Source organism: Scaptodrosophila lebanonensis, unplaced genomic scaffold (assembly GCF_003285725.1).
Source record: "Scaptodrosophila lebanonensis strain 11010-0011.00,11010-0021.00 unplaced genomic scaffold, SlebRS2 tig00001412-arrow-pilon, whole genome shotgun sequence".
Taxonomy (NCBI): Eukaryota; Metazoa; Arthropoda; class Insecta; order Diptera; family Drosophilidae; genus Scaptodrosophila; species Scaptodrosophila lebanonensis.
The window spans coordinates 878,334-893,978 of NW_022060739.1; the positions used below are offsets into that span (position 1 = coordinate 878,334).

Consider the following 15,645-nt stretch of genomic DNA (forward strand, 5'->3'; position numbering starts at 1 on the left):
GTTTTTCATGAAAAACCTGAATGTAAACTTCTTTTAGTTGGGGAACATTTTTACATAAATCGACTTTTCTGGGTTTTAGCGATTATAGATTTCAATTAGTAAGGCTTTCGGGTGGACCAGTTTTAGGAAATCGCTCAAACAAAACTTATGTTATGAATAAGTCATACTGAAACAATTTTGTAAATTTCATAACAGAAATTTTACTTTTCTTAACTATTACGATGGCATTAAAACTGTTCGAGTTCTCGCACAATAAACAGTTCTATTAAAATAAAAATTTCTTTTCTTTGCAGCCCGCAACACAATTGGTAAGGCAACAAAAACAAACCAACAACTGTCAAATCAACAATTATCATAAAAAATATATGTTTTAAAATATATTTAACAAAAAAATGCTTGCATAAAATAATCCAAAAGGCAATTTTGCCACATGGATAAGTGTGTGAAAAGTGTGCAAAAGAAATCCCAAATTTTAACCGAGTGAAAATCCCCTTTAAATCGCATAAAACCAAAGAAAATTTAAAGCCTGCAAGGCTTATGCCAATTTTAAATTTATATAAACCTAAAATATAACTAAAATAAACTCTTAAACGCAGCCCCACGAGGAAGGATTTTTAGTTGGGGGGCCGAGTGTAGAGCGCTCAACGCTTTGCGATCTTCAGAGCTCGGTCGCAGCACAAAGAAAAATGGCACAACGATTGCGACTGCGAACGGTTTGAGCGCTTTTGTTGGGGCTGGGGCGCTGCTTGCTGCGCTGCCACAGCAGCAACAGCAATTAACTCGAAAGCAAAGAATTTCATCAGAAATTCAAAGCACACAAATACACGCACACATACAGTATGTATGTATAGCGTAGGGAATGGATGACGGCTGAAAATAACGAGGCAAGCAGCGACTGAAATTTGTAGCAAAAATCCAGGCTGACAGCTCCCCCTCAAGAGTGGCCAACAGCAATAGCAACAACAAAGATGAAAAAGTAACATGGCGTTGCCTGTACGTATTTGACTGCGAGTGTGTGTGTGCGTGTGTGTGTGAGCCCCAGCACAGCCCCAATACAAAGTAGCAAAACTACAACGACAAATATTGTGTGAACGGTATAGCTGTAAGCGCGCGCGTATTAAGTGCAAGCGAGACACAAATATATAGAGAAATTGTCGGGTCGTCGGCGCCGCGTTTTCTCTGCCAGCGTCGCAGTCGACATCGTTGAAAAATCGATTCAGCTACAGCGCGCACACATACACGCAAGAAACGAGAACGCGTACGTGCGAAAAAGATGGCAAATGAACAAACGCGCGCTAATTTGCCTTTGGTGCGAGCGAGCTGCTAGATGCAGTAAAAAACTTTTTATTTAACCCGTTTCGTGTGCGTGCGCGTGCGCATGTGTGTATGTGTGTGTATTGGAGCTGCTAGAAACTACGTTGTACGACAAAAACTACAAAATCTCTTTGTTGTTGGTTGGAGCAGCGCGGCGTGTGGCGGCATTCATTTTAAGCAAAACGCCCCTTCCCCTTGCACAGCTCCTTCACCTCCTGCTTTAGCTACATACATTCATACATATATATGTACATACATACATACACACAAAGTTTGAATGCGGTCGTCGGTCACGTAGCAGCGCCAACTACAAAAATGACTGCATAGTTCGTTGGCTACAAAAAAATTAAAACGTAAACTTGTTTCTTACAGATACACAGCTGCTTCAAACTACATATGGACATGCATATGCATGTACATTTATACATACATTTATATGTATAAACCTATGTATGCATATATATTCTGGTGTTTTGACATATTAATGAATTCTAAACCAAGCTTCTAATAGGGTTTTTCCCCAATGGAAAAAAAATATTTTCTAACCAGTCGCGCGATCACGCGAAACTCTTCTTCTTTGTAGACAGCACTACAAACTTGCAGCTTGGCCATAAATGGCCAACCACTTTTAAGCCAAATACGTTTCTATGACCACAAAATGGCGTCGACCATGTCCATAGACAGAAAATACAGAGAATAACTAGAAAAACAGAAGAATCTGTATGACAACTTAAAAGGCAGGCTGTGCAGAACAAACGGAAAATTACATCGAAAGAAACGACGGCGAACGAGGCGACGACGGCAACTATAACAATAACGACAACAACAAGAACTACAACAATATACAAGACGAAGACAAAGGCGCGAGTAAATTATATGAAAAAAATGTTTTTTGTGTAAATAATTTTGCACACGTCGACAGAAAAATAAAAATTGCTAGTGCTGTAGCTGTGCGCTACACAGCTACAAAAGCCGTAACAACAACGGCGACGACAACAGCAACCACTATATCAGTAGCAGCAATAAACGAATGTCTTTCAAAAACGAACGCCTAAAAGACAACCGCACCCCACCAGGCATACAAAACGACTGATGCAAAAAAGCAAGCGAGCGACCGCTTATAAGTACAGCCAGGCCGTCAGGCAGCAAGCAGCAACTTTCACAGAGAGCCCCAAAAAAAGAGAGGAGCACGATCGATTGCCACCAGTGTTGCTAAATCTTCACAGTCAAATCTCGCCAGATCAGCAGTTGAATAAAGCTAGAAACAACTAAATATATATTTAATCATCAAAGGCAAATCTTTAATTTTAGTCATAACCGTAATGTAACAAACCTATCAATTTTCGCAGATTCTTCTATGTCGATCCACTTGAGAAGCTAATTCCAATACTGCTCAGCTATTCATATATTTGTTTACGAATATTACAAACAAAAAAGTTTTTCGTTGCCATATGATAGTCTTCTGGTTTTATAACCTTTCTCTGAGTTTTAAATTCCTTTTGCAATTTTTCTTGTTCGTAAACTTAGCGCCGTAATATTTCGAAAACCTTGGTTGAATGAGATCTATGTTAATATTAATTCATATAAATATATGTGTATGTACATAGTATAGAAAATAAAGTTATTCCGCCAGCCGCAATATTATCCGTAATCGGCATTTGAAAATCTCCAAAACTGGCGGGGAAAATAGCTAAATTTGCAACACTGCTATGCTGCTCCAATGGCCCCAACGGCAATGGCTGCCGCGTAGTTTCCGTGCGCTCTCCCCCCGTAAATTGAGAGAGAGCGAGAGCGAAACAATTTTTACTATTTATATGGCGGCTGCGTGAGGGAGATGCAATGATAAAATTTGTGTTGCCTGCCTGCCTGGCCAAGCGTCTGCGCATTTAGTACAGCCAACAAATATTTGTATGTATGTATGTAGTATGTACAATGTGTATTTGTATGCATATGTGTGTATGTGTACATGTTGTTATAACAACACTATAGTGTTGGGCCAAGTTTTATAAGCGCCTTTTGCATGTGTGGTAGTGATTTCCTGCTGCCTTTGGTTTGCTTTGGGCCCCACACCCAGTCTACAAAAAGGGCCAACGCACACACAAGCCCAATAAATACACACTTTGTATGTATGTATGTTTTTATGTACACTAAACTAGCTAAAAACAAATAGCAACAACAACGACGACTACAATTTACAATATATGGGTAGAAGAAAAACGAGAAAATAAATAAATATCTATAAGAAACGTCGTCATCGCAGGGCAGGCAGCTACGACTGAAAAAACGTGAACGTCGTCTTTGTTGTTGTTGCCGTCCCAAAGCACCCCTCTACACAACAGAGTCTCACATACACAAACTGAAACATGCACATGACTACATAACCATTTATAAATACGCGATGGCTGGCAGCGGCAACAAGAACAACAGCAATGACGACGGCAAAAACAAACTCACAGCTAACTCTGAGATACTCGTTTTTCCATGCCCGTGTTTCTACTTCTTCTTCTTCTGCTTTCGTGTTGTTCCCTCGGCGCTCAAAGTACCAGCCATAAATTCTTTATGTACAATACATACAATTTTGTATATATGTATGCAGCTACATATCTATATACGTACACATGTATGCATAGGTATATATAAATACATACATACGTGTGTTTTTTATGTCGTGTGTGCGCTGAAGCAGCAACGTCAGCGTCAGGCCATTAAAATATATCGCGCTCTCGCTTGCTCTCATATGCGGCCATTTATATGGCACCCCACTTTGTGAGTACGTATGTGCTTTCGTGTGTGTGTGTGTGTGTGTATCTGTGTGGCTATAACAACCACGTCAGACAGCAGCAGCGCAGCTCAGTGCAAACGTCAATTATAAGTAAACAGCGCGCAACGTTGCCAAACTTCTTCACAGTTGAGCCGCAGCAGCAGAGCGATGCCAGAGTGGCAGAGCAGCTTAGTTGTATGGCCGCTCAATATGATGGACGGACGAACGAACGAAGGGACGGACGGGCAGGCGGTCAGGCAAGCAGCAGTAGACTGGCAACGAAGCGGCAGCGTTGTTGCCAAACTTCACACCAGTCAGCCAACAATCAACAAAGGCGCTGGCAGAGCAGCATGAACGTTGTTGTTCTTGTATTTCCATTTCCATGTTCTGTATTGCCTCTGCTGATGGTTCTTTGGTTCTTTAATGCATGGAATTTTAACATGCTCTGCACCCCTCAGCGTGTCTCTCTCTTTCTTGCTCTACGTCCCTGCTATGTTTCGTTTGCCTGCTGCCTGACTGGCCTGGCCCGGCTTGGCTTGGCCTGGCCTGTTTGTTTGCTTGCAACGTTGACTGGATTATAATAACGTGCTGCTCACATTTCCACCTTCTGAGCATTTTGTTGTTGCTTGCCCATCCCCCCCTCTTGCGTTCTGACCCGTACCGTTCCGTCCCTTCGTGACCAAACTTGAGCAGCGCCTTGAGTTGCCTTTTAAATTGAGCAAAAAGATCTTTCTGTTGCCTGCCTGCTGTGTATCTCATAGATACTTTCTTGCTTGCCACTGCTGCTGAGCCAACAGCCAGCCCATTGAGATTTCAATAAATTTAAATTGCTCTAGTTAAATTAAATTAAAACATTTGTAGTATTTTTAGTGATAAATTAACATAAATTGGCATAAGCTTTGACTCGCGTCTCCATCGTCTCCCCTGGCATCCAGCATCCATCATACAACGTGTTTATCAAAAGCCACAAATTGAAGTGAACACCAACAACAACAAACACAACAACCAAATTCACCCAGTATGTTGTGTGCGAGTGTGTGTATGTGTGTGTGCCCCCCAAAGTGAAAATAAAAAAATGAGCAAAGCAAATCAAATCAAATTGAATTAAATACATATATTCGCATAATCTCATAATGTTCTTGCCCCCCTCTAAAATGATACCTCAATTTTATTTACAGCGCCGCAACAACAACAAATTAAGAAAAATCAATTGAAAATCGATCGATCCAATCGAATCCAAGCCGATTGCACACACCGCCAACTGTGTGTGTGTGTGGGTTTGTGAGCGTGTATGTGAGAGTGTAAGTGAATCAGTGTTGTGAGTGGAAATGGAATCAGTGCAAATAATGCATTGAATCGAAATCGAAGCAAAGAAGATAAAAGAAAAGTGCAACAAAAGAAAATTCAAAAGAAATAATACGAAATTGAAGCAGAAAGTATCCCGCAAATAAATAATATGTGCATGTGAGCGAAAAGCCTCGACGCCTCGATATAATCAATGGGTAGAGTGCGCGCCCATTTAAAAATATGCGCCTCCAACAGCATACAAATGCTTAATAGATCGTGAGTCGTCCCAAAACATGGTACGCGACAGCAGCCGTAACATTTGTTTTGGAAAATTAGCCGAAACGACGCAGCAGCAGCAACAGCAGCAACAACACCAACAACAAGCCGTGGATAGTAGCAGTAACAAAATACGCGATACATTAAAAAGGTAAGTAACACCCTTCCCCAAAAAGAAATAATATATATGGCAAAATTTCAAATGGGTTCGAGAACTTAAAGTACTGTTACTCGGCACCTCAAGCCACCTCTTCTTATTCCTCTTATACACATTAAAAAATAGAAATAACATGTTATAGTTTTCAAATGTTTCCATGAAGTTTTTCAATCCTTAAGAGTACTATATAGCCGATTATTTATAAATTAAATTTCTTAATACTGCTGAATCCCTTTTGAACATTCAATACTAATCTTTTTTAACACATTATATTTGAACTGAGAAATTGTTTTTATTAGACATCTTTTTATTCTACTAGGATACGACTGAATGCATTTTCGATCTAATTGGCGATGCTTATATTGCTTTAATGGAAATGGGATTTATCTTCATATTTAAAAGCCTATGTAACTCTAATTTGTTTGTTCGCCGCTGAGGTGAATGCATTTTTGAAAACTAATACATTCGTTCCTACTGTATTTAAGTGTTCCTGAATGTAAATGTGAAACCTTTCTATATCGCTGTTCTCTTAGCTATAAAGCACTTAGTCTATTTGTGAGATGTTAAATAACTTTTTACCCACATTAGTTTTTTTTTTATCAAATGATGTAACAAATTGCACAGTCTATATCAAATTATATTATTATTTACAATAGAAATCTGTGGCATATCTTTATGAACGAAGAGCTAAGTGGCTGAAAATGTACAAGAGAGCTTTCCTGATATTTATGTTGGTTGTATGGTCTTAAAATGCAGCTCATTTGAATATATTTTATAGCTACTGTAGCAATATTTAGTAATATGCCAGCAAAACCATAGAGTATATAAAAATCTCAGACGAAAGACGTCTATAAATTAAATATTTATGAATTTTTCATAGATCTTAACACTCGAAGTTTGAATAAAACTAATTACATCATTGATTTACGATAGGTATAATCAGTTAAAAAATCAATATCATTGATCTTTTTAAAAGCTGCCATAAAAATATCCAGAAATTTCGATTCATAGTAATACTAATTCGATTTAAAAGAATAAACAAATGAGAAAGGAATCTTTGACACGATTGGCCGCCTATGTTGGTGCATCTTTAAGATACAGCAGTCGTAGGAAATGTTAGTGGAACAATGGATAGCGTGAAACTTAGTTGTATTTCCTAGAAGCTTATCTATTTTAGTGTTTCAGGAACAATTCAGCCAGAATTTAAGCAGAGTCGATCGACTATATCACATAAGTAGCTGCGTTTTTAATGAGTGTGGGTGCAGAGTGTGTGGCTGCTGTGTGCAGTCGTCGCGTTAGCGTTCTATCTTGTTACGTCTACTTTATATTTACCTTGACTGCCTTTTACCTGTGCCAACTGACAATTCAGACAGGCAGCAGGCAGGCAGGCAGGCAGCAGACAGTCGAATGGTCGGCCAACATGTGGCGAGCGCTGCTGCCAACCGACAGCAGCGGCGTCTATTTTGCGTTATTACGTAATTTCGTACTTTTTATTTGGGCCTAAAGAACAGCAAATGCTGTGAATATACAAAAACATACACACACACACATACATGCATACATACACTGTATCTTTGTGGTTAATTCATTGTTGTTTGTTTGTTTGTTAGTCAAACAAGTTTTGCAGTCAACGGCGGCCGCTACTTGTTTTTATTGTTGCCGTTGTCACTACTATAATAATTTTTTTTTTCCTTCTATTTCTGCGGCCGGGGTGCAAAAGTCGCTGCTTAATTGCTTCATTAGCCGCCAGTCTATGGCAGAGCTAGACGAAATAGAGAATCAGAGGAGGGGCAAAGAGAAGGAGAGAGAGAGAAAGAGAGTGTGCTGAAAAGCTAGCGCTGCCGATTGAAGAGCGAAGTGAAGTGAAGTCATTAAACCAGCCCGAAAAAAAACTAGCCAGTGTTGTGGAGTGCGGTGCATTAAACCCGCATCAATGTCAGACGCAGCAGCAGCAGCAACAACAACTATTACAACAACAATAGCAACAACAACAGGTACAACAACTACATAAACTGTAGGCGCGGTAATTACATAAACAAAACAACAACTACAACACAATCGTCAAAAAGCGCTGCTCAGAGTTCAAAACCAGCTTTTGACATTGACAGTGAACCACGGCGACGTCAACAACGACAGCAGCAACAGCAACAACAACAACAACAGTTATAACAACCAAACTGTGTATATAGTTTCAAGCTAAATGTGCATAAATAAATTACGCACTATGCCAAAAGATATTGTATCTTTGGGATACGCACACATATTAAGTTTAAGACAAACAACAACACCAGGCCGGCGGCCATTGATGACGCATGAGTTTTTGGGTAATGTTGTTGCTGCTGCTGCTGCTGCTGTTCGGGGTATTTATTTTCTTCTTCTTTTCGATCATATGCATACTTATTTTCATTATAATTCGTTTCGATTACGATTATGTATTTGTGTATCTTGTGGATCGTGTAACGCAGCTGCCTTCGCTCTGTACTTATGTACAAATGTATGTATCTACAATGTAGCATATACATTATATGTATATGTGTGCGTTTATCTTCATGTGCGCCTCTTAATTTTGGGCGTTGTTTTGCTCTCAACGACCCTGAAAAGCGTAAAATGTAACGTAATCACATACTATATAATAACAACAATAATATGAAGAAGCAAACAAAGAAAGCTGCCTATTGAGAAACTGTTGGTCGAATGAATAGGCTTCTATTTAAAGGATACTTAAAATAGTCATAGAAGTAGTGTTTAATGTCCTACCTGCCTTTTTTCGATTGCTAGAATATTCACAGCAAAGTTTATTGTCGCCATAAGGTCGATTATAAGCTATTCAGATTGATCTCATTATCTCCCATATGTCATTTTATGTTTTCCGTTCAAAGATTCAGACAAATATAGTTGGCTATCGAGAAACTGTTGGTAGAATAACATCGTATATTAAAAATCCTTTAAATAGTTCCAGAGGGTAACATATTGAACCATTTTATATATTTACTGAAGATGTGATTGAAGTCTATTTAACTCCAAATTTTTATGGAAATCCCATCCATAAAAAAGATCCATGTGGTGACCGAGTTGTACAATTCTGAGAATATTTTTTTTGGTTTGGTTCTTTGTATTCCTAGAATAATTAAAGTAGATTCGAATGCGAGTTGGCTGGAACTGGGAGATCGAACTGCTGGTGTTCTATAATTCGCTTATAAGGTCGACTAAAAAAGTAAAAGCTTGATCCCACTGTCGATGGTTTTTTTTTTATTAATAATGTAACCAATCTTTGGCCTGACACCGAAGCCTATCCTTAAAGTACGCTCTCTATGGCTAATTTTAGACTCATTCGCTCTACACTTAGGTCTAAGAATAAACAAAGTATTATTTATTTCACCTGAAATATTGTAGTTAAGGGTTTCAATGGAAAATTCGGCATTTTGAGGCATTTTCCACATTTGTGCACCTTAGACTTGTGGTGCTTAAAAATAGACCAACGGCAATAGCACTAAGAAATGTGTAAAAGTTGCACAAATTATCTATAATATTACAAATTGTGTGCGTTGTTTGTGTTTTCCTTTTCGTTCACTATGTTCTCTCTCTCTCCCTTTCTCTCCCTCTGCTATCTTATCTTTTCTATTCTATTTTTTCATGCTTGTTGCCCCACAGAACACGAAGCGCTGTCAATGCCAAAATAAGCATTGAGAAAAAAATAAAATAGAATAGAACTACAACGAATTACAACAAAAACAATAACGTAAATGTAACATGCCATGGCCTGACATTGAAACAAGTCAAAAACACTAAAATATAGTATCTCGTGTGTTGTTGCTACAACTGTCGCTGTTGTTGTTATTAGTGGCTTGCTATTCTCTGTTAAAAAAGCTGAACACGAAACCTAATGAAAATGTTGTGGCAGAAAATGTGAGAAATTCGAAGGAATACATTTTTCTATCCTGAAGTTTTTTTGTTTTGAGCTTTCGGACTTCCGGGGAAATCTTTTACTTTGTGTAGCTTAGTTTTTGTTTTTAAAGTCTGCGATTACTTAAGAAGCTTTGATGTTTTCGTTTTATTTAATTTTCAAATACTAGATAATTTCATATTAAAATATAAGAACCTTTTAAAGACAAAAAGTAAAAGTAACTATTATAATTGTTCTTTAAACAAATTAAAAATATACAATATGCTGTTAATAAATTGAGGATATTAGGGATAAATTAATAAAAAATGAATGCCGATTCCACGAATTAATTCTTCAAGTATTATTATAAATCGTTTAATTTTTAATTGAAAATAGATCTTCCTATATAATAAGGAATACTAAAGATTCTCAATCTGAAGTCAATAGGAAGTAGGATAGTGCTGGTAATTCGCCTTGAGAAGCAATGCTTTTCAGCTTCTTTATTTTTGAGATTTTTTCGTTCTTGTGGAAAATTACTTCACTACTTACCCATAACGTAATGTATTTTCGTAACAGAACACTTCCAGCCAAGCAAATATTATGCAAAACTTATCTTTAGCAGGCACTCTTGTACGTACTATGTTTTTCTGGCTGACGTGTGTAAATAATATCTTGTAAGTTTTCGTTCTGTTCTGTGCTGTTTTGTGGTCTCAAGTTACCCATTGGGCGGTATTGTTTATCATTTTAACGATCTGCCTCCTCCATCTGTCACCATTCCCCGAACCGCACCAATCTCTTCTATTCTAATTGCCAGCTGCTTTGACACTTGTCAGTTATTCATTGTTTAAAACTGTTTTGCTTGTCCATAGACTTGGCTGATAAAGCTGCAATATATTTCAAATTAAATGCCATTTTTCTTTCTTTTTTTTTGTGTGTGAAAAAGCTGGAAATTTGATTTTCTTTGTGACAGAACAAAAAAATAATATTAATAAAAGCAAATTTTCAATTAAAATTGCAACACAAGCAACTTTGTTGTATTACGTGTCTAAATATAATTTTATATTGTTCAGGCGCACATAAAGTATAATGATATATATGATTATATATGAATATACATATGTACGTACATGTGCCTTAGAATGTCTGGCGTTTTGCGGCTATTGTTGTTGCTGTTGCAGGTCGTGCAATTATTTGATTTTCATTGTTATTATTACAATTTTACATTTTCATGTGTACTTTGACAGACAGGCGAACATTTCATTGTTGTTGCTGCTGTTGTGTTTCGTAACTGAGTATACAACATGCATTAGATAAAGCAGCGACAACTGCCACGATGCGATAACTCACATTTGTATGGGATATTTTGAAAATTCCAAAATAATTTCACACTTGACTTGTGTTGAGCACAAGGAGGGAGGAGGGGGATTTACAAGCACGTCATTGACTGCCGCGCTGTTGCCACACTTCACACGTTGACACTGTCTCCAACAACCACTCGCCAAGGTGCCAAGAAGCAGACAGACAAACAATACAGAGATTATCAAACTGCTGGGACTGCTTCTTCTTCCTCCAATGGTGCTTTAGCTGCCAGAGCCAAGAAGGAAAGGCGAGAAATCGATTATTATTCCAAGAGCTCACACACACGTCGGACATACACACCTGGGTATTCAGTGAGCACAAAGAAAGCTGAACAAGGGCTATTTTTTAGTTCGTCTTCTTACAGCCTTCTTTTCTATTTTTCTCCTACCTGTAGTCTTCAGCTCCAACCCCGACTCCCAGCCACTCTTGCTGCATAATTCTTGGATTCAAGCATTTGAAGATTGTGTCGCTAGATGGTGACGTTTCCAGCATTGTCGGAACCGGTTTAGCCACTTCAACGGACCAGCAGCATATCATTATCCATTATCTACTGGTCATGGGGGGGAGAGCAATCAAGAGCCATTGATCAGGTGGCAGCAAAGACAACTGCGAATACAATGAAAATATATACATACTACCATGAAAAAACTGTTTTTCTAAGATGTTTGTATTAGGAAACATATGAAATCATCACGAACTACTATACAGTGAGAATCTTTTAAATTTTAAAAAGGGAGGACTTTATCTTTCTTTATTTTTTGAACATAAATTTTTTTTTTTTTGATTATTCTAACTTAAGTTCAAGCTGGAACTTATTTAGAGAAGAACCTTTCAAATCAAATTTGAATTTAAGCATTAGATTTCAAATTTTACAATTAAAATTGTAGAATATTTTTAACTAATTTCTGTGACAAGTTGATACTGTATCGAAATAGTTAATTGTTCCTTTTATAAATGCCATTTGGTTTTTTCAATTTTGATTATGCGTGGGATTTGTGACTCTTTTTTCTATCAAACACGTATGGCATCATAGACAGCTTTAAGAACGTTTAAAATCAAATTATGAAAGCTGATTTAAAATTAAATTCCCTACAATGACTTATCCTCAATAAAAATTACATGGTATAGAGGTAGAAGAAATCGTATAGATTTCTGTACAAATCCGTATAGCATTATAGCTCGCTTTACCAGGCTTCTTATATTAAGCTGCCTTTTCAAAATTACATTTTTATTCCCAAGTCTTTCGCTCTTAATTTGTATATATCCATCGTATGTTGCCCGAATGTATCCTTTGCTTTGATAGAGACCAACTTTCTTGGCAAGCAGCTTGGGCTTAAGCATCTACATATATATATGTATGTATGGGTGTGTGCATGCCTGCCTTTGTAAGTCCCTCGTCCAAGTGCCTTTGATCTTGGTAAAGCTTCCGGGCTTAATTCGCCTGTGAGCCGAACTTTGTGCATGTCCGTTAATCTGCCTAAAAGCCGTAGCCGTAGCAGTTTTCCTATTTTTTGCTTGCCATTTTATTTATTTATGCATCATAAGCTAGAAGGAGATATAAGGGGGAGTCTGGCAGGCTGGTTGAATGGTTGGCTGGTAGGCTGACACGCACATTAAGCAGTCGCTTCCTGTGCCGGCACAAAAGCATTTCAGCAAAAAAAAGAAAACATTCAAAAGAAGCAAAACATTGGGCGGACTTTGAATAATGTGCGAGTGAGTGTTTTGAATGTGTGAGTGAGTTGGTGAGTGACTGACTGACTGAGTGTTTGAGTGTATGAGAGTTGTGGCTGCTGTTCGTGTGCATGAGTCATTTGCAATTAAGCGACAAAAGCTCAGCCGCAGAAACTCACGCACAAACACATAGACGGTCCGATAACACACACACATACACATACACACACACACACACTCATACGGGCATACAGCTACAAAAATTCAAGTGCCGCAAAAATGCCAGCATAAAAATAAAGTACAATACGCGAATGCGAAGAAAACCTACAAAAGCAGCCACCACAGAGACGACGACGCCGTCGTCGGCAGCGACGGCGACAGCGACTTCAACACACACACACACACACATACACGTCGCATACTCGTTATTTTGCTTTAGTATTTGTGTCGAAATTCAAATTGGCTCAGACTTTGCTTGGCCATGTTTACTTGCGCAGCACAAAAAAAAGAAGAAATAATAAAGAAAAGGCAGGCAGCAACGTCGTCGGCGACTGCGGCTGCGACTGCGACTGATGTTTACACAACGTGCGTTGTATTTGCAAGCAGCAGCAGCAGCAACAACAACACACGCCGTTGTATTTTTCTTTGGTGCTGCTATTTTTTTCAACTCTAATTGAAAACAAGCAAAAACAACAGCCCATTCGTCTCTCTACATGTATATGAGTGTGCGTAAATATGTATGAATGTACAGATATATGTGTGTGTGTGTGTGAAAGAAGAAAAACAAGCAACTACAGCTGGGCTGTAAATACATACGTTTCTAGCTATCTGTGCGTGTATTTGTATCTGTTAGATGCGCGCCAGCGGGCAGCGAATTGCAAACTCACCAAGCAGGCAGGCAGGCAAACGAATTCAGCAGCGTTTTTGGCGCTGTTGCCGCATTTCACAATGGATACAAACATACATACAGACATACATAAGCATTTGTAGCTTTGCAGCAGCTAAGCATAGCTGTTGTTGTTGTTGCTATTCATATCTTTTTTGTATCTTTGAAGCCATGCCCACACGTATGTACGTGTTGTGCGTACCCAATTGCAGGGGGCACGACGAGGATGGCAGAGGGGAGCGGCCAGCGGGCAGACATTGTAAAGGAAATTGCGGCAACATTGCCGTTGTGTCGTTCTTCGCTCGTTGTCGACGTCTTCGTCGTCGTATCCATAAACACCACCATACTAGTCGCTATATAGTCGACCATTTCCTTGCTTAATTTGCTTGATCAAGCTTGACAGCATCACAAAGAAGCCTGCAGCATTGTGAGAGCGCATGTGGGGGCGACGTTTTTGGGAAATGCGGTTTAATGCTTAATTTATGCATTAGACGCTTACCACCAAAATGCCAGGCGGGCAATTCTTTTCTCTGATTAAATTATGCCATAAGAAGTATTGTAGCTCTACGCAGACATACATCAAGTATTTCTCTAAGCGGATATATATAGATATATATTTTTTTAAATGAATTAACAGACCAAATCGTTTTTCTTTTGCAACCTTCACTTAAACGAAATCTAATTCCACTAAAATCACTTGTGTGTGTTTCTTTTGATTGTTAAAATTTACTAAAGATATCTTGGTTTATAATAATAATTCATTTCATAAATATTTTCCAATCGACCAATTATGTATAACTATAGCTTTGTCGATTGCAAATAATAAAATTTCTCAAATGAATATCTAAAATTCTGTCCAAGAAATTCATCTGCATATGACATCGAATCATTTAGCGAATATCTACTTAAGCTGTCAAAGTATTGGAAAGCGGGCAATTAATGTTTAAGCAAACAAAAGCATCATGTATCGAACTGAGCTGTAATCGACTATGGCCGCATCGAAATACTATATCCAAAACGGCCAATGTTTGCATTGTTTTTGGTGTTGCTTGTATATATACTTGTATATTTCTGTATCGTATTCAATTTTTGAAATTGTTGTTCACTCGTGCTAAGTACGTTTTTGTGTACAATTAAATGCATTCACTTTTTTGTGGTTTGACTAAACAAAATTACATAAAGCATACGCCCCATGTGCCGCCCATATGTGCGGCTAAAGCGACCATACCCCTGATTGCAGGCATACTATTTGTATACATAAATAAATTAACACATTCATATACATATGTACATAGCTATGTATATATCTGTATGTAATTCCCCCATATATGTATGTACACGTACTTAGGCATGGATGTACATACATGTGTATGTATGTATATTTGGTTCTCTGTGCGTCGTGCGTTCAATTTGCACGTTTCATTGCATTGCATTTTTGTTTTCATATGTTAACGGTTTTCGTTTTTGCAATTAGCGTGGCAATTAAAAATAATAATTAAGAAATATATTTTTACATGCGCTTCGAGTCACACAGTTATAGTCCGTCCCCTCTTCTACTCCACTCCACTCCCCTTCACTATATCTCGCGCTCGATTCCAGCCCCGTGCTCGAACAGCTGACAAGTGCACGGAAATTGTTACGTAAAGCGTATGAAACACGCCTCAATTTAAAATAATTGTTGTTTTTGTTATTTTGTGCTGCCATAATATTGTACAATAAAATATAAAAGTAAAATACAAATACAAATGGAAAAAAAAACAAACCGTCGAACAAAATCGAAGTAAGCGAAAACGTCATAAAAACAACAGCACGCATACGCCCCGTGTTGTGAGCTGAAATGTGTGCGCCATATGCCTCCGATCCCTGGCACACATATGCAGACGTTTATACACCAACCTACACACACATGCATTTAAATTGCAGTAATTGACAATAATTTGTGTAATTATTTTGTAAATTACTTTGATTTTTTCCAAAGCTCTCACTCTCTCCCTCTATCTCTATTCTCATTTCAGTCTTTCTATCTCTTTTCGTTAGTCTCGAATTCCTGC

The 15,645-nt window shown here is 38.2% G+C and overlaps 1 protein-coding gene across 2 annotated transcripts in view; it reads left to right on the forward strand.

Annotated features, from left to right (window-relative positions):
* The window catches only part of LOC115630989 (protein split ends), an 81,617-nt gene that overhangs the window by 547 nt on the left and 65,425 nt on the right, over positions 1-15,645 (forward strand). For both annotated transcript variants that reach the window (XM_030527574.1, XM_030527575.1), the window contains exons 2-3: positions 294-308; positions 5,254-5,789. In XM_030527574.1, coding sequence (XP_030383434.1) covers positions 5,656-5,789 — 134 coding nt within the window. In that variant the 5' untranslated portion in view covers positions 294-308; positions 5,254-5,655. The remainder of the gene's footprint in view (positions 1-293; positions 309-5,253; positions 5,790-15,645) is intronic.